Source organism: Motacilla alba, chromosome 3 (assembly GCF_015832195.1).
Source record: "Motacilla alba alba isolate MOTALB_02 chromosome 3, Motacilla_alba_V1.0_pri, whole genome shotgun sequence".
Taxonomy (NCBI): domain Eukaryota; kingdom Metazoa; phylum Chordata; class Aves; order Passeriformes; family Motacillidae; genus Motacilla; species Motacilla alba.
Genome location: NC_052018.1, coordinates 88000442 through 88019267, shown reverse-complemented (window position 1 = coordinate 88019267; position 18826 = coordinate 88000442). Strand labels below are relative to the sequence as shown.

At 38.6% G+C, this 18826-nt stretch overlaps 1 protein-coding gene across 4 annotated transcripts; it reads right to left on the bottom strand.

The window, feature by feature from the left end:
• Positions 1-122: 122 nt before the first annotated feature.
• Positions 123-18816, bottom strand: PREPL (prolyl endopeptidase like). 4 transcript variants are annotated; one of them, XM_038131273.1, is made up of 15 exons: positions 18696-18816; positions 17677-17919; positions 14849-15049; positions 14276-14342; positions 13406-13609; positions 11279-11402; positions 8775-8991; positions 8018-8203; positions 6388-6591; positions 5475-5650; positions 3880-4096; positions 3549-3698; positions 2496-2622; positions 1527-1609; positions 123-671 (listed from the first exon to the last, which is right to left on the bottom strand). In XM_038131273.1, the coding sequence occupies exons 2-15, from the start codon at positions 17893-17895 to the stop codon at positions 591-593; spliced, it is 2256 nt and encodes a 751-aa protein (XP_037987201.1). In that variant the 5' UTR covers positions 17896-17919; positions 18696-18816; the 3' UTR covers positions 123-590. The 4 variants fall into 4 exon arrangements, with proteins under 4 accessions (XP_037987201.1, XP_037987200.1, XP_037987199.1 ...); XM_038131272.1 differs by lacking the exon at positions 18696-18816 and adding an exon at positions 18428-18537; XM_038131271.1 differs by lacking the exon at positions 18696-18816 and adding an exon at positions 18124-18179.
• Between the last annotated feature and the right edge of the window lie 10 nt (positions 18817-18826).

Here is an 18826-nt window from a genome sequence, read left to right as displayed (position 1 = left end):
AGGTAAGGTAACTGAAAGATTTTTAATGTATTCAGATCAGAGTTCTGCTAAAATTCTTGTTCCTGAGAGTGCTTTTCTTTGCAGTTTGGTCAATCCCACCACATGATCAGTACATCACGGCTGCTGTGCAGATAGAGAGGGCAGCAATCGCCATCACCTACATATGGGAATTAGTTCTGGAAGTAGTGAGACTTGAATTTCAGATGCTTTGGAGGAGTTCTGCTGCCTTGTGTAAGATGTGCCTTGCAAGAGATGCCTTGGACAGGAAGGCTGCCTGTGCCAAGTGCCTGTGGCTCTCCCGTGAGGCTCTCCGTGCTCCAGCTCTGCTCGTGTAGCGCTGCTCTGCTGGCTCACGTGAGCAGAGATGCTGGACAAACTCATTTCTGGGGGCAGCTGCTTCTGCACAGCCTGGCAGGGCAGAAATCCAGTTCTTGGTCTGTATTTTCGTAAGGCAATGCCACACCCAACTTTGTGTGCTTGTGCCCATAAAGCAGGGATCCGAGAGGACAGATCCTCTGGAGAAGGTGTTTGCTTTCCATATTAATCCAAGTCGGACCCAAAGTTTTGCAGGTGGTCAGCGTGTTTAGGAGTTATTTGCAGGATTTGCTGTGATGTTGGGGATGGCACACTTCCTCCAGTTCTCTGTTCAGAAAAGCAAGGTGTCTTGCAACCTAAAATAATGAAAATGTTTTATTACAAAGTAAAGTTCTTTGCACTCTAAATGTTCAGGCTCTTGTGCAGCTATTCCAGTCATCTTCCTTTCCTATACTAATGCTTAGAAATACCTTGTCCTAAAACAGCATGGAGCTTTTCCTGAAAGAATTCATCTTGGGAATAACTGCCACAACCACCAAATTAACAGTTTCTAGGATTTGTTAAAATTAAGAGTAATAAAATTTGTATCCAACTGTGATAGTCTGAGACATCAGTAAAAATATGCTAGGTCTTGGCAGTATTTTGCTTTTAACAAGCATGCTTGTATAAAGTGCAAATTCTTGAAAGCTAATTGTAATAGCTTTGATAGCACAGATCATGCATTTCAAAATGTAAAGATCCAACCCATCACGTATGTTTTACACAACGAGGAAGATAGGAGTAAATAGTATGACAGTTTTAAGCACTTAATACTCTGCAGAGCAAGACTCTTCCTGCTGGAATGATGTTTTGCGCAACTTGGAACCTTTCATTCAAAGCTCCTAGCACATTACAGTGGGAATTGAACACTATTTTAAGGCTATTTCAGTAATCTGGCTCTGTCACTCTCTTTTATATTTGTGCAAGTATATATAAAAATAGATATAATTATATATAAAGATTGCTGGGTTTTAAAATTTTATATATATATATATATATATATATATATATATATATATATATATATGTAAAATCAGCAGTTGCTCTAGCAGATTTTCTTTATAGTTTAAACATACATTCAATGACTGCCCAACTACTGAGGCTGAAGTATTCCTTGAGGAGGGACACATCCCTGCAACATGTTATGGAGCTGTGCAGTAAAGGGACCATACCTCATTCAGTGAGTGCTCCCAGGATGAATCACAATGACTGCCATTTGCCTGGACATCTAGGATGATATTAGGAATCCAATTTCCTGGAACAATTAAGCTGATGATCACTTTATGTTGAATGAACAAGGCAAAAATTAAGTGGGTATGTGAATTGTTTAAGGATAGCTAATTCTGCCTTCTTGTCCTGACAGAATTTCTATTATTCCTTAAGAAAAAGAGAATTGTAGAGGGGCTTTCTGAATGAATTATTTGTATTTCTAATAGCTGCATATTTGGAAAGTATTCATCTATTTAGTGTGTTTGTTCTCTCTGAGTCTTTTTGGAAAGATCTGCTCTTTTCTTCCTGCACAAAGAGCACAACAGCAACCGCAGCACCGGCTGCAATTTCCCAACCACTGCTGTTGTGCTGCTCAGAGAACAGGGCATCATGAAACGTAGAAAAGGTTATTCAAGATCTCTTTTGGTAATGACGGTAAAAGCCTCTGCCCAGGCTGGATGGTACAAGCAAATTGTCAAGCTTGAATGTACCTTTTGCTGGAAACTCCCAAAGCTAGGGTTAAGTTTCAAGTATAAAAGCACCTGTGCCTTGGCCTTCTTCTCACTCTAGCTTGGACTAAGGACCTGCAGCTTTAGCAAAGTGAGAAAAATAGGGTTTTGTATAGCAGCAAAAATAAGATTTTTCTCTAAGGGTTGCTGAGAACTGCAACCTGGCCCTGTCAGCAGCTGGAGTGACAGTGATGGTTCACCTTGCCCTGTCCAACAACTGCCCTGTGTGGAGGCCTAGGAAAGAGTGAGCCCCCTCACAGGCTTCCAGTCTTTGTTTTTGCATCTCAGAGAGTCTGCTGTGGAGCTGGTGATATGGGATTGTGTTTGAATTCATTTAAGGAGGAGTCAATCTCTGTGGTCTTTAAGGACTATTAAGATTTTGGTTCAGTTAACTCCATTTATCTGTGATATTCTTATCCTTACCTTTCTTACTTGTTATGCTGGCATGATCTAGTGCAGCCTTCCTGAGTTTCTGAACATACTGTAAAATTCCTGTTAGTGGTACCCGTTCATCATTTTCATACGCCGTGATAAAAACTGATGGATAGCACTGAGATTAAAAACCAAAACCAGTTAAACACTTGACAACTGGTCTTTCTCACAGAGTAACACATTTTTCTCTTATTATACAACTTGTTAGGGTTTATTTAACTCATCTATTACATAATTACTTAGTGTTTTCTAAGAGTTTTAGCACTCTAACTGCAAAAAGTATTTTGGTCTGAAAAATGACTTCACAGTTGGGCATAATCTATTTGCAAAGGGTCATAAAAACATTCTCTTCCCACTGGTAAAGGCCCGATGCCTGTCTGCTTGCTGATGATTGCAAAAAAAGAAAAAAGAGAGTAATAATCATGGAATAGTTTACCTTAGAACAATAGCTGAAGTCTATTTTTGCAATCTTTCTCCAGAGAAGTTGGTTTTTAAATAGTAAGGATTTTACTTAATCTTTACTGTGAAGCTGCGCAACACAGCTAACACATTGTCAAATAGAGAGAGATTTCCCTTGAGATGACAATGTCAAAGCTATAGGTCCTCTTCCCTTTCAGTGTTTGTTTGTTTGTTTTAATACCTCTAGAAAGGTATTAAATCAGTGGAAAATACCTCCACCTCCACTGGAAAATACCTCCAGTGGAAACCTCCTTCCTCCTGTGTTTGCAAAAAAGACAGCAAAACACAGTAGAATGTCAAAATTCCCCCACAAAAGAAGGCATTTTGCATGTTGAGATTTGCTATATAATAATATATTACTTCCTGAAAGTCCTAAAACAAAAGCAAGTTTAGAAAGTCGTATCATTTAGGAGAAGGCATTGGGTTAATTTCAGTAGTCACTTGTGACTCCAACTATTGCTAAGATTAGTACTAAAATAATTTATATTGGAGGTTTTTTAAAAATTTCAGTGATCTACTTCTGATTTTCTTATAAACCACTACACTTCATGCCTGTAGTATTCTGCACAGAAAGCATAGTTTTACCTGTGGCTTAATGTTCTGGTATGGGCAATAGCTTTTGATATACTTCATACATTTTTCATCTTCTAATGGATTTCCCCATTCTTCTTGTTCCTCAATTGTCAGTGGGAGATGAGTTTTCATCATTGTATTTAGAACATCTACGAAAGGAGCCTTAGAAGTCATTAAAAAAAAAAAAAGTTGGCAAATAGGACAGAGGACCTTGAATATCTGAGTCAAGGTGTTCTCAAATAAATGAGGAGAGTGAGCTTTGAACTGGAATGTTTCCAATTCTGGAAGTGGTACAATAACACAGTTTAATGTTATAATCTGTACAAGGTCTGCAGCAGCTCACCTGTAAAACCATGGCTCTGATCAGGGCTGGGTCAGTGTTGCACAGGGCTCCTGCGAGAACTCCCCCAGCACTGGCAGCTGCCAGCGCCGTGTGTTTGGGCTGAGAAAATCCCAGTTGGTGCAGCAGCGTGATGCAAGCCCTGAGGTCTTGGAGACCTTTGAGTTTATTATGCTGACATCCATCTCTGTGCCAGCTAAGGCCCTGCTCTCCTCCACCCCTGAAATTTAATGCAATTCAAGTTGGAGTCTCTTCAGAAAACATTACATGGCATAGCTTCAGATAACGAAAGAACAGCAGCAGCCACAGAGTGGCACATCACAGTTTGCTTTCCCAATTTACTCTTCTCTGCTTTTGCCTTTACCCTTCTTTATGGCTAAAAGAGAAAACATGAAGGCAAAATAAATCCATTCATGATGACTGGTGAAAATACTAACTGTAGAAGGGCACATGTGCTTGTGTCCTGGAATCCACAGGGAAAGCAACACTTCAGGAAATTACACTGTAGGCAATACCAAATCAGATAAAAGTATCTTTTAATACAGGAAACTATGAAAATATTGAAAACATTTCCAATACTTCCATTACTAACACTATTACTTATTAAAAACAGTAGAATAGTATTTCTGAACTCCACACCAGACTCTCAGGATTTGTCTTCCACTTAGCTTAAATTCTGAGACTGTTGGAAAGTTGGGTTTGGGTCTTTTTTCCCCCTAATTTGTGAATTCCAAATGCTACTTGAAATGTTACGTTTTGTAATACAGAATTATAAAAATAATTTCTACTTCTTTCTATGCAACCACAATTTTGGTTCTAAACCACCTGAAGCTTCCTCTCTTCTGGTTTCAAGTTTCAAATGGATTATTTGATTAGCCTGCCATCTTCATGTAGGACTGACCTGCATCTTAAGATTTTTAGTGGGGTGAGAGGAAGAACAGCACAGTGCTTGCCACTGAGTACAGCAGACTGAATATATTTGCTGAATTTGTCTTGGGACTGGTATTTCCAACAATTACTCATTCCTCCCCTTCCCTCTCCTCTCTGAAGTGATTCTTTTGTTATCTTCCTTAGCTACTGAGAAAAATTTGAAGCCTGTTGTACACTGCAGTTTTATAAAACTGGTAGATTTGTAGCTAAACTGGAGACAGATGATTTTAGCCAATAGAAGAATAAGGGCTGCAGGTTAAATGCTTAGTTGTTGCTGTGGAATGTAAATGGCTTTCAGAAGACACAGACTGAGCATTAGCACACAATGCTCTCAGAAGGAGAGGAAGATACCATGTCATGGCAATTTGAGCATCTAATCAAATTTTTTCTTGAGCAAAGATGAGACAAGAAGTAATGAGACTTGAAAAGATTAAAAGTTACATACAGCCATAATGCAAATTTAAGAAACCTAAAATTTTGTGTGCTTTTGTGCATTTTTTCCCTGAGGTAAATTTAAAAACTAGCTAAATAAAAAAATCTAAGAAAATATGAATAATTAGGTACAGGTACACCAAAAAAAAAAAATTGGTGCATCTTCAGTTGTACAGGAACAAGTACCTGTGTATCCTGCAAAATTAAATCTTATTTCCATTTTATATTTGACTTACCTAACATGGCAATATGCTAATATCCAACCCTCTTCAATTAACATCAGCTTCTCTTCTTTAAAGCTCATGTTCAAATCTATGCCATAAGCTCCATATACATGAACTAGAAGTGGTCTCCTGTGTAGTTCTTTAGAATTCTTATTATGAAACACTGTAATTGGCACCAAAGTTTCATCCTGGAAAAGAAGGAGTAGTTTTACAATAAGGGACATTGCAGAAATCTCAATGACACATGGCAATGAAAACTTCAATTATTTATTTTAAAATGTGTTTTTTTGATTACAGTAATTTTTTTTCACTTAGAGTGTACAAAGCACTCTTGAAAAATAAAGCCTGAGACTGAACCTCTGCTGTGTGGGCTTACAGATGCAGAGTATAAATTCATTTAAGTGCAACACCTGAGGAGTTTTTAAACTACCAAAGCACCCAAGTCTTCCTTCCCCTTTTAACACCAAGAATATATGTTATTAACAATAGAGTTTACCACTTACCACAGTACAAACTCTTTATTAACATCTCCAAATTTTTAAACTCGGCTGTTAAAACTTTCCTTTCTTGATCTGCACTGTGCAGCTGGTTGTGGGGTGTTCTTTTCAACAGCTGGCACCTTTTTCATTTATCATGTGGAGTACAATACCATTACATCAACTAGCAATTCTCACTTATACTAAGCTTCTTGACTCATCGTGTGCTGTTATCTCCCGTGGAATACCCAGGTTAATGGGAAAAAAAAATCACGACTCTTTCTTGTTCTTCTCTGTAGCAGTGAAGAAAACACCCACTGTTTAATAACTATAGCACCAACTGCTCTTTACATTTTTTAATCTCTGTTCCCTGCCAAATGCACTTTCTTTAAATGGGTGGGGAGGAAGGAAAGAATAAAAGGAATGGGAAAAAGACTGAAAAATCTTACCTTGCTTTTAGCTAGTAAACGTGTAGTGTGACAATTCGTAATAATTGGTACCTCTTGCACAGCTTGTTCAATGAGATTATTTTCTTTAAATGAATATGCAAAACGCTTAGGGGGGTGTACTGGGGAGGAGAGCTGAAAATAGCAGGTGCTGGTGGTATGTTCAGGATGAGATTCCAATTCAAATTCACAGGCCCACGTAGGTAGCTGAGAAAACATGGCATATCAAGTGAGACCCTTACACTGCTTCTGTAAATTTTGCTTAATATATCCTTCAGAGCAAAAGACTTTGGATATTAACTAATTATCTTAGTTTGTATGTAGTACACTCTGTATTTCATTTAAATCCAGTAACTAAACAGTCAAGAAGTGAGAGACTGGTGAATTTTTCCCCTGAAACCATTGGATAATGTTGGACAATGAATTAAAAACAAAAAATAAATTCAAATTCAGTTTAAAATGGGTATTAGTGCAGACTTTTAAAAAAAAAAAAAACATTTGAAACTATTCTGCTTCAGTTTTATTTTTTAGATCCTATTTTTCCTTGCATTTCCAGTTCTACTTCAACACGTTATACAGCCAAGTCCATGTCAGCTATTATGCTTTTACTGTGAGTTAGCTCAGTAATGCTAAGCCACTGAAAACCCCTGCCTCTTAACTTTGTTCCTAGTGCCAGCCATTGTGAAGAACAAAACCTTTTCCTGGCACATTCACCCTCAGATACTTACTGTTATTATATTTAAGGTTTTTAACTCTGCTAAGAATGAAAGAAATCAAGATTCATTCTTTGAGACCAGCAGGGACATAGCCAAACCCTCTGCCAGACCATTACTTACTTGGGTTTGGTTGCTAGAGGCTTCTGAAAAGGCAGCAGAAGTCCAAGTTCTCCTCAGTAACTGCAGGCCCTTTCTGAATAAATAAACTACGGCCATTTTAAAAAATTGAAGATTTTGCAGACCATACAGTGTACTTTGTTGAAAACCTTTTTCTGTAGCAGTTTTATAGAGTGCAGCATTGGCAGCTTGTTGCAATAAACTTGTGAGTTGTTCAGACTGTTATTTTTCAGGAAAACAAATCAATTAAATATTTCACCTAAATGGTCTTCAGAAATTGGATTTGGCTTAAGTCACCTTGTTTTTAATCCACAGGTATTTAATAACTAGAGAAGGGAAGCAAATCCTTTGTGGCAATTGTACTGCAATATCAACTCTTCCTATTTATTATGGGACAGTGTCCATACTTGTTTTCTGAACATTAATCTTTTTCCTGTGGGAGAGGCCTTGCTTGCACCAATGAGTGTAGGCAAAAAAAAGCTCAGTAAAACTAAGCAGAGCATTTAGGGAACTAAGTTCTGTTTTACATTAGAAATCAGCTGTATTGTGAAGAGCTTGACTGTAGTCCATTGAAGAAAGAACTGGCTCACAGGATAGCTGCTCTTTAACTTTCTAAATGCTGCAATAAACCACCACATCAAATCCTGAAGAACAGCCACAGGTAATACAATTAGTCACAACGATGAAATTGCCAGTATTAATACTGCTTTTTGCTTTTTGAATTTATCTTTGCTTTCATTATGTTATGCCAAAAAAAAGCTGGAAAAATATTATGCTGCTTAAACCAAGCTAAAACATACCTTCATCAACTGAACTGAGTGTGAAGCAAAGGAAATGACATTTAAGTAAAGATGACCAGCGTTCTTCAGGAACATAATACAGTCATCACTGAACATCTCAAAGTCTACCAGCTTGGTTTTCCTTTCCAGTGCATAAACTAACTGCCAGTTCTCCTTGCCACTGGAAGCTACTGGTGCCTTCATTAACTATAAAAAAAAAACCAAACAACCTTGTATTACTAAAATGTACTAAGAGTTACAATGAGAGGTATAAACTTAAAGGTGATCTCATACAGTTTTCTTGCAAAAAAAATACTTATATGTATTTGGGGTGTTTGCCTGTGTAGAACTGGAGATTTTTAAACTCCCTTTACTTAGGCAAAATGGAAGAACAATACAGTAACATTTGGAGAAGACAAAGTCTCAAAGATTACTCTACAGAAGATTGTAATACAGTAAGTGCTTTCAGTATGGCTAGCACAATTGTAGGTGGGTTTGATTACACAAACTGAGATCACCAACTTAAGTTTTGATACAGGAGAAAATACTGTTGAAGCATAGTAATTTCTTGATTGTCAAAGGAGTTAGGAGCAAACTGGCCTCCTACAGGCGAGACTCCATGCAGCACTATCAGTCTTTTCAATCCATGCAGCTCTCTCTCTTACTTTATTTCAGTAAGCTGTGATGAACAGAATTAAAAGCCAGCCTTGCTACTTCTGTATGACCTGCAATGGGCATCTAAATTAATCCTATTAATGTAATTATCAGTCAGAATTGCCTTATATTCTGCAGGTTCTCCATATGTAGTAAGAATGTACAACTGGTCCTTTCTGTGCTCAATGTGGTAAATGACCCCCGTGGTTCGTGCTTGTACAAGAGCAGGTGACTCAAAGGGATGTCTGCAGTCAACCAGCCAAACTTCTGAGGTTGTCTTGCTGTTGCTGTTGATAGTGAGAAAACGCCTGTCTTTTGTGCAATAAAGGTCTACAAAGAATCTGTAGGGAATCATTAAAAAAAAAAAAAAAAGAAAAGCTTAAATTTTATCAGTATTTTAAAACACATCAGTTTTTTCAGAATCATGGCCTTCCATCTGCAAGGTAAGAAACAACATTTCTGTAAGGAGACTGGAGAAATTTCAGGCTACTTGGCTCCCAGATTTGCCCTGGGATTTAAAACCCTTCAATCTTGTGTGTGAAACCTGAAATCTGCAAGGAAAGTAATTTAGTTGTTGCCCAACTAAATCCAGGTTTTTGTATTATTGAGCTAGACTGGAAGCTCATTGATGCATACAGGTTTTAAAATTCAGGCAAAATGTAGAACTTTTTATTGAACTTGTAACCCTATTTAAAATAAAAAAAGCAGTAATGTATAGTTAAAATAATAAATGACATCATGTGGGAACAGCAATAACAAAAGTAAAAGCTATTAAAAATAAATTGATAAAATGTCTATGTGCTACTGACCTAATTGTCTGAAGCAAATAAGACCAAAAGCACTATTTAAAAAGAAAAATAGCACAGAGGCTTATATGAGGCAAGATGGACAGTGTTGGAGTGATAAAACTGGAAACTAGGCACTGGTTTTGGAACTAAGAAACTAGGAACTACATACTGGATTCAAATCTGTCTAAAATCTAGAAACAGAAAGCAGAAGGATAACCAGTGCCTGGATGCTAATAGTAGAGAAGTTCATGCTGAAATTCAGATTCAAATTTCTGTGAGTAGTCTGAATTAACTGGAATGTCACATCTTGGATCAGAACAGTCTCTTTGCCATTTTGAACCCTTAAGACTGGATGTCTCTAAAAGCAAAACTGTCCAAAGATCCAGATTCCATCAAGGAAATGTAGAGTTGAGTACCATAATCTGCATCACACAGATCACACACACATGACTGCAGTGATGATCTCTCTAAGACTCAGAGTATTTGACTGGTGAAGAAAAGGATGCTTTAGATAGTATTTTCAGTGCCTTTAATTATTTGCAGGTGGAGGATCTCAAAACTTTTTGGTACTATTGTTTTTTCTAATTGCACCCTCTTGACATCTTTAGGACAGGCGCAGAGGGGGAGCTAAAGTCTGCAAGAAAAATCAGCCTCCTGCCTGTCTAATACCCATGAATTTGGCAAGAATGTGGCACTGCATTCAGTAGAGATTCCAAGAGTTCAGCTCTGCTGATCCTGCCTCTAAGAGGGTTGAGCTGAAAGGCATATTACACTTCTCCCCAGTGATTATGACCTTGATATTATAATTTTTTTTAATTTTTGTAGCTTTTTTAAAAAAAAAGGCAAGAAATTTTCAGCTTCTAAAAAAAGATTTGATTGCAACTAGAAGAGCTGGTGAGATGCAGAACAGAACTGCTCAATGGCAATACAAAAGAATGTCTTGCCATCTCCGATGGAGTTCAGCTATGAGCTGCAATAGCACATGAACCTTTAGAGTAAGTTTCTAGTAGATCTACTGTAATGACTGTGACCTTCAGAATTATGCCGACAGTTTCCCTGTGGGGAAGTGCCAGGTCAGTGCAACTTGATTTTCCAAAACGATGGATCAAATGCAGCTGGAAAAAAAAGATCTTATTTATTCCATCTCCATTGCAGATTTTTTTGTTTTCTTTGTTTTTCCTGATGAAAGTATAACTGGCATTTCTTTACTGAATATCTAAGTTGAATTAAGAATAATCGCAAATATTTATGCAATGCTGTATAAATATACCATGTGCTACAATGCTGAAAAGCTAGTTCTGCGCTCAATTTAGCAAAGAGCCTTCTTGTCTTCCTAAACTACTCCTTAGAGAAAGGTTATTGAGAGGGTATTCAGTCAACAATAGTTCTGTCTCTTGGAATGTTGTAATGATTTTGCTCATCCATTACCCAGAGCAAGGATTAGCCTGAACTTATGTATTTTTTTTTTAAAGATGTATCAGACATCAATAGCAGAGAAAACAAAATGAAATCCATGGTCTGATTTTCCCCGTATGAAACTGTCACACATTCATTAAAGGACACCCTGACCTGAGAGTGACCTTGACATTTATAAACTCAGCTGAACTCATGAGGTAAGAGAGGAAAGTTAAATCTCTGTTGATCACATATCAAAAGGAGAACAGAGCACATTCTCAGGCTGTATAAGGCACTACTGACTGCAGAACACAAAAATGCATTAGTAAAATGCATACTATTTGAAATATGATATGGAACGCTTTGTCTCCCAAACCAGTTATATTTTACATATAAAATACTCTAAAATATGTAAAGGACTTGTTATATGTTAGGTATGTATTACCTTGCATCTTGTTCTGTATAAACTAACTTAGTATGTTTCTGGTAAGTGAAAGTGGTCATGAATACATTCTGGCATTTAAGGTTCTTCTGAGTTGTGTAATACAAAACATCATTTGCAGCCCATTCTGGAAAAAAAAAGAGAAATGCATTATCAAATTCAGAGAGAAGATGATATTACTGAGAGAAGATGGAAGTTGGACACGGAACCCAGTGCTGAAAAAGGTGGGTTGCAGGCAGCATGGAACTGAAGACAGCACTTCTGCATCCCACAGGGACTGAGGTAAGGGCCAAGAGGTTTTCACATATTTTCTCTGAATACCACAGAAGAAGAATCTCATAATGCATTGAAAAAAAAGCACAAAAAAGCAGAGGTCAATGTTGCAGGGCCCAGTAATAGGAAGCTGTTGACCCTGTGTGGGTTCTGGAGGTAACAGGAAAATAGGAGATGTGACTGTTTAAAACAGCAGAGAAAAAGAGGTTTACACGGAGTCAGCAAGATAATAAAGACATCATAAGCTCTGCCCTGCTGCATGTGACTGCACACAGGCCATTTAGAGAAAAGAGATGATGCATGTGCCCCATGGGTACTGCTGAGATAAAAATTCTCCAGTTTTCTATGCTTGTGTTTCTGTTCACCAACACAGAAATATAAATACAGGAACCTTGTTATTCTGAAGTTATTCTGACTGATCCAGTCACATTCCTGCCATCTCTGCTGCTCCTATAGCCAACAGAATGATGTTTAACACATGTGCTTTTAAAAGCTGCTGTATGTTTTTTATGCATAAATACTGATTTTCAGTACAAACGCCAAGGAATTCATAACCCCAAAATAACACAAACACTTCACTTTCTGAACAGCAACGTGGCTCCAAAGTGCACAGGTGGCTGAGGATTCACTATGAAGACAAGCCTTTAGAGGGCAAATCTAGACTTTTCTATAGCCTAGCCTATAGAAAAATCAAGGTGTAAATTTTCAGGAACTTTTGTCTGTCTCCCTGCTATTTTATAGCACTCAATACAAGCCCTTAAACTTTGCAAGTGGTTTGAAGATCTAATTCTTTTGCTCACGATTGAGGCACCTCTGTGATTCCTGACATTACCTCTGTACCTCACTCACACCTGACTTACCTTTACAGAATTTACCATTCTGATAGTCATCTTTTGTACTCTTACTATCTGTCACGCCTATCTAGGCAACAGGATGTTGGTCTCTCAACTGTACTGATTCTTCTAGGTCAACCTAGATAGATGTTCAAATCAAGTATGTTGTAAAATGTCATTGTCAAATTTGCATGTTTATTTTTCAACAGGTATTATAATCTTCAGTGTGGAAACACAACACTAAATTCTTGCTACTCCTCATTTTTTACAAGGAACTTCTACACAGAGTTTTATTTTTTTGCTCTGCCCAGGCAAATTGCTTACTGCACTAGATATACTTGATGACATTTAGTAATATGATCCAAAGTCCAAGATGCAGAACACTGTATATATACTATTATACTCTTTTTGCTATATTCTTTAATAGACTATAAAAAAAGAATGTTTTCCCATTCACTTCCATTTACCTCTGCTTCTTTTAACAGCAATGTAGAGCTCTGTAATCTATTCTGAAAGAACTGATTCAAGGCCTGGCTGACTTCACTGGGCTCTGAAGTGTGACCCACATTGTGGATTCCAGCTGAAATTCCAGCCAATACTCACTGGTAGGTAGCACTTCCACACTATTCAAGCAAAGCTAACCGTCTACAGCTACCAGTGACTTCAGCCTGTAGCTGCAAGGGTTTACCAACTAGAACATCCCTCAAAAAGATCTTTATATGACAAACAGTCACAGCACTATATTTTGAATATTGCATATTGCATTCAATGGAAAAAATGATGACTGTTGTAATGTGTATAAATGCTTTTGCAATGAAAGATAACTTGTATCCAGGAAGCAGTCCCTTTTATCCATATCAGATAGCCTGTAATTGTGCAGCATTAAAGAAAACATAAGAAAAAATTCAATGTTTATAAGGATTAAATGTTGCCTTCATTTAAAAAAATTTTTTTTATCTTTAAACTAAAAAAAATGTTGTGTTGAAAGCTTGTGTGATCCACAGGATATTTATAAATTACTTACCAAAGCTAAATACACTTGGAATTACTTTTTCCACTACAGGAAGATTACCAAGTTTCATAATAATGCAGGTTGCCTCTTCAGAATTTTCACTTTTTAAGCTGATGGCCATGTATCTCTGATCTGGTGAAATTCTGATCCGTTGAATAAAGGCATCAGAAAAGCCAAGATCTTCAACACTGAATAAAATCTTAGCATTTCCTTCACCTATTACAGAGGAAAAAGTGATAGCAAAAAATCCTGTAATTAAAACACTGTCAAAATGAATGGTGATTTTTAATGTCTGTATTTAACAAATCTGTCTCCAGTATTCACAAACATTCAACTGGAATTTATCAACAACAAATACCTGTCTTGCAAGATATTTGCAAATGCACTTTGTAAAAACAAACAAAGAACTACAGTTCCAAGGAGAAAAGTCATGTAGTTATTACTAAAAATATTTCGAAAGTGTAAATCTTGGCTTCTGCTAAACATATTGAATTTTAAAGCTCAGACAGCTAAAGCTGTCAGTTGCTTTTAATAAATAAAATTAAAAATTCTTTCACCCCCCCATCAGAAATAAAAAAGCATGGATGCTCTTTTCCTTTCTTCAAAATGGTAAATTAGGGCTCTGCAAAGAAGTGTCTTCTCTATTACCTCTCCAGCAACATGCCTTAGTACCAATATATACTGTTCTCTAACTCGCTTCACCTCACCTTTTCAGATGCAGGATTCTAGAATTGTACTACTCTAGTACAATTCTAGTCTAGAATTGTCTAAAAGTACTTTTAGTTAAGAAACAGACAAGCATTAATGCAAGAAAAGAACACTAAGTGACACATATATACCTTTCTTAAGAATCCTACTGTATTAGGAAGAGAAATCCCTTACCATCATCTGCTTTTGCAAGAAATATGCAGCCATTCTCTTCAAAGTACACATTCTCTCCAAACCTCATCTGTTCAATACAAAAAAAAAATATTTTAAGTCCAGCATACTATTTCCTCTGAATCCCTTTATACAGTAATTTTTCTGTACAGCAGAAGTGTTACAAATTGTAACAAATGACAGAACATATATTCCATACCGAAGAAGGAATTGCCCACATCAGAAAGGTTTTTTCAGTTAGGGTACTTAAGCTACCTCTACCTGCTCTAAATTTCACAGAAGGCTCACATCACCTGCAACTGCTCTTGCAACTTACAGTGTTTTGTATTCTTTATCAAAAAGGCAGATGATTATTTTATCTTTACTTTCTTTTGCCTATGGAGAAATGAAGGTAAATTCACTGTCATAACAAGTACAAGCTGTTCTAAACACAAACTGTTACTATGCACAATTATTAACATATTCAAAATTTCTACTGTAAAAAAATGAGTAAACCAGCATTTTATAGCAGGAAGAGCTTCACTGTCTCTTATTTGTAGTCAGTGATGGGAAATGTTTGTATTGTTTGCCACTTACCCTTGGGCTTCTTGAATTGAGTGTATACATGTTGTGCAATTCTTCCAGTTTTTCTCTGATCCTCTTTGTCATAGCTTTGTATATTGGTGAAATATTATTCCAGTTTTTTTGCTCTGATTTCAGAAGGTTCTTGTGCAAAAGGTCTGAAGTTACTATGGATGTATTTTGCTTCCTTTTGAAAGGGACTTTCTTTCCTTCCTGCTAAGTAAGAACAAACAACAATGGCTACAAGCCAGCACATTGCACACCAATCTGAATACACTGAGGTGATATCCCCTGAGCCACAGCCCCCAAATCACCTTTGTGTTATTACAAAAGTACATGCCAGTAAAAACAAAACAGTAGTTGGTACATGTTTTATTTTAACTCTTCCTGATCTTTTGGGAGGCACTGTCAAAGGTGCTTTACTTGACACACTGAGGTCTCCTCTTCAAAATTTAGGGTACTATTAATATATGCTCTTAATTGATTATAAGGAAATATATTTGTTCCTGTTCTAGAACTAGGTTTTCCTTTTTATGGAATTCTATTATTTTTCCTTCTTCACAGCTTTCTTTCATAATGTCCTGTCTTTAGAGTGTAATTTCTCATTTCCTTTCCTAGACAACAGTGCCCACACCTCTGTCCCTGTACCTCGGAGTCCTAGCAGCTCATTCAGGTTCTTGCTCCACCTTCTTAGAAGTGTTAATATAAATTTTCATAAGGTGCAGAATGAAGTGAACTGATATGGGTTCTGCCACAATTTTATCAGGAATAAGTTTAAGGATCTGGTTTTCCATGAAATACTGCTACCTCACTGCCAACAAAGCTGTCTTCTATTGTAAAAAATGTTAAAAGTGTGTTAAAACTGCTAGAACAATGCTACTTCCTCTTGCATGCTGTGAAATCTCACTTGATCAAGTAGTAAGCTTCACAACTCATATTACACTACCTAATACTGCACAGATCACACGAAGTAGCATTTTATAACATTCAATGTATGATTTGAATGTGTCTAGGCTTAAAAAACAGCCTGTGCTCCATATCCTGTCCTCACTTTCCATTAAGGAATGTTGGTTTGTTCCTAGTTTGTCTTCAGAAACACATGAGAACCAAAATGTGAATGTTCCAAGTACACTCTGAAGGGAAACCATCTGCTCCAGTAACCAAACTCCCTATGAACATAAAGCACATCATTGTTGAGAGCTGAGAGTGTCTGCCTCTGGTTCAGACCAATCCTACCTGGCACAAGGCAAAGAAATTGTGAAGGCTCTTAGAGAAGCTCTAGAGCAAGTGAGTGATTGGTCAGGAGAAACAAAATACTGGATACCAAAGGTGTACCACCTCACCCCAGTCATAGGAAAAACTGTTGTAAGACAACACCATGCCCCAAACACGATGCAACCAAATAAAACCTCACAGTGGCCATAAATGGATACTTAGGAAAGCATAAGAATGGGACAAGACAGATGATTTTCCCCAGCCTTAAAAAATTTTAGCTCAGGAATTTCCTGACCTAAACATGGTCTCTGGATATTTAAAAAGTCTCTCTCATATTTGTCATATATATATATATATCTCACATATGCCTCTCCTTATACCTATGTAAAATTTAGCATCCACAACCTATTTTGACAAGTTCCACACTTTATGAATATTTTGATAATTGCCCTCCTTTTGTTTTCAGCAATTCCCATTGTATTCATTTGCAAATATTATATACAGCTGGTGGTCACAGAGTAGGCATGTATTAAGAGGTACAGTACACCTCCCTGCCTGGGGAAAATTCAGCAATCTTGAAAGATTTTCAGGATAGCAGAGGATCTCAGTTACAACTGGTGTGCAAACATTTGCTCAAAAGCAAACAGACATAGCCTCCTTTCAGGTGAAAACCATGTCTGCATTCTGGGACCAGTGACACAGAGCAGCGTTTGTAACAACTGTGTCAGTGAAGTTCCACTGAGTAAACTGAACACACATTCCCGTCCCTCCAGACCTCCTGTGTGCTCCTTGAAACACTTGCTTACATTTGAGACACAGACTTAGGAACTCTTTACGTTGTGGTGACAAATAAAAGAGTTACAACGAGATGACCTCTGTGTCACCTCTGAAGAAACACTGTCAATTTGAAACAATTTTAGGACAACCATGCACCCATCTGAAAACATGTTTAAGGATCAAATAAACCAAAACAAACATATTTTTAAACAATACTTAGGCATATAAATAAGTTTCTATGCTGTCATACTGCAGTAAACTTTTATAATACCTCTAGCAAAATCTGTATTAGAGACACTGAGACAGAAGACCTAAAATTATTTCTGACTGTTTTCTGACTCTGTGCATGAGTTACTGCCATCCAATTACACAGTATTTATTTACAGAAATCAATGCAAATACCTTTTAAAATACAGTTTAGAACATGTGAGCATCATGTTATATTGTAATATGATGGAAACCATGACCTTACTGGTCAACACAGAAAAGTCAAGTGTTTTTTGAGACAGGTCGTAGTCTAGTATCATCAGTTTGGAAACTCCGCCTCTACACTAGCTGATCTCTCCCTGCAGTTTTCTCCTGACACTTAGCACCTAAGTCTGGAAGATACCAATTTTTTCAAAATTACAATAGCAGGAAAATCAACCAAAATGCAGCTTTATTTCAAAACAACATAGGAAAGCTGAACAATGGTACGTGTCCTTGAATGTAACTGGTATCCTGGACTTTATTCCTCTGCTTAAAATCCTCTGGGAAATATATGTTTCTTCAGCATGTGAAAAGTATGACTGGATTCCTTAACAGATGTGTCAAGGTGGTTGTTGGTATTAGGTCTATATTTAACAGCATACCTTGCAGGAAAAGAATCTGCATGGCAGGATGCTTCCAGGTGGTGCAGTCCTGTGGGTGCATGTACTTTTTGAAGAGTCCAGGATGTGGCACTTTTTTAGTCCAATTTTACTGTAAGGACACACTCTTTGAGGATGGGTATGCTTAGAGTAGTACTTGGCACTGAAGGTCAGCCCTTGGAGAAGATTCCGCAGTCCAGCGCAGCACATCCTAACCTTCATTTCGTGACAGTCAACCTGGAATTTCTGAAAATCCCGAACTGCTGATCATTTACACTGTGCGTGTGAAATATACATAACGTAAACTACAGGCGTAAGTATACATACATACAGAGGAAATAGACATAGCGTAAACTTCCTGTTTCAGAGAAATGTGATTGATTCACTAGGTAAATCAAATGAGAAGAAAACAAGTAAAACTTAGTCTGTTTGTTAACAACTGGCATCCACATTTTAACCCGAACGCTCCGGGCGGCCCAAAGTTTAACTCCAGTGAAACCGAGAAGGGGAGCTGCAACCGCGCACGTCCAAACGCTGGACAGAACTGGGAAAGTTTGGAGAAGCCGTCCCCCCTCAGTTCCCCATCATCTAACACCAAACCCACGCTCTCTCCCGAGGCTCCCCGGGCAGCAGCAGCTGAACCCCGTTCGCAGGAGCGCTGCAGGGGACGGGCCCCACGTGTCCGGCTGGCCCCGGCACGGCCCCGCTCCCCGCCGGCGCTGCCCGTCCGCCCGCGGCCCGCGCAAGGACTCGCCGTGGCGCTGCCGCCGCTCCTGCCGCCGCCGCTGGGCCGGGGCTGCCCGGGATCAGACGCCGGGCGGGCGGCAGCGCTCCCGGGGGCGCTGCCCGTAACTAAGATGGCGGTGGGGCGCTTCAGCAGCCGCAGCGGCCGAGCGCCGCTGATGTCAGCGCCGGGACGGCAGCCACGGCAGGGCGGGCACGCTCCCTGGGGCGGCTTTCTCGGGTGGCCGCCGTGCCACACCCGTTCCTGTGCCCGGGCGCGGTGGCCACGGGCGACTTGCCTTGAGGCGCACCCACGCCGTGCAGGGCCTGAATAGAGCGCCGCGCTTCCTCGGCCGCCGAGAGTTGCTCGGCGCTGCCCTTAGCAAAGATGGCCGCGCCCCTCCTCCCGCTCCATCCCTAGCCCGGCCGG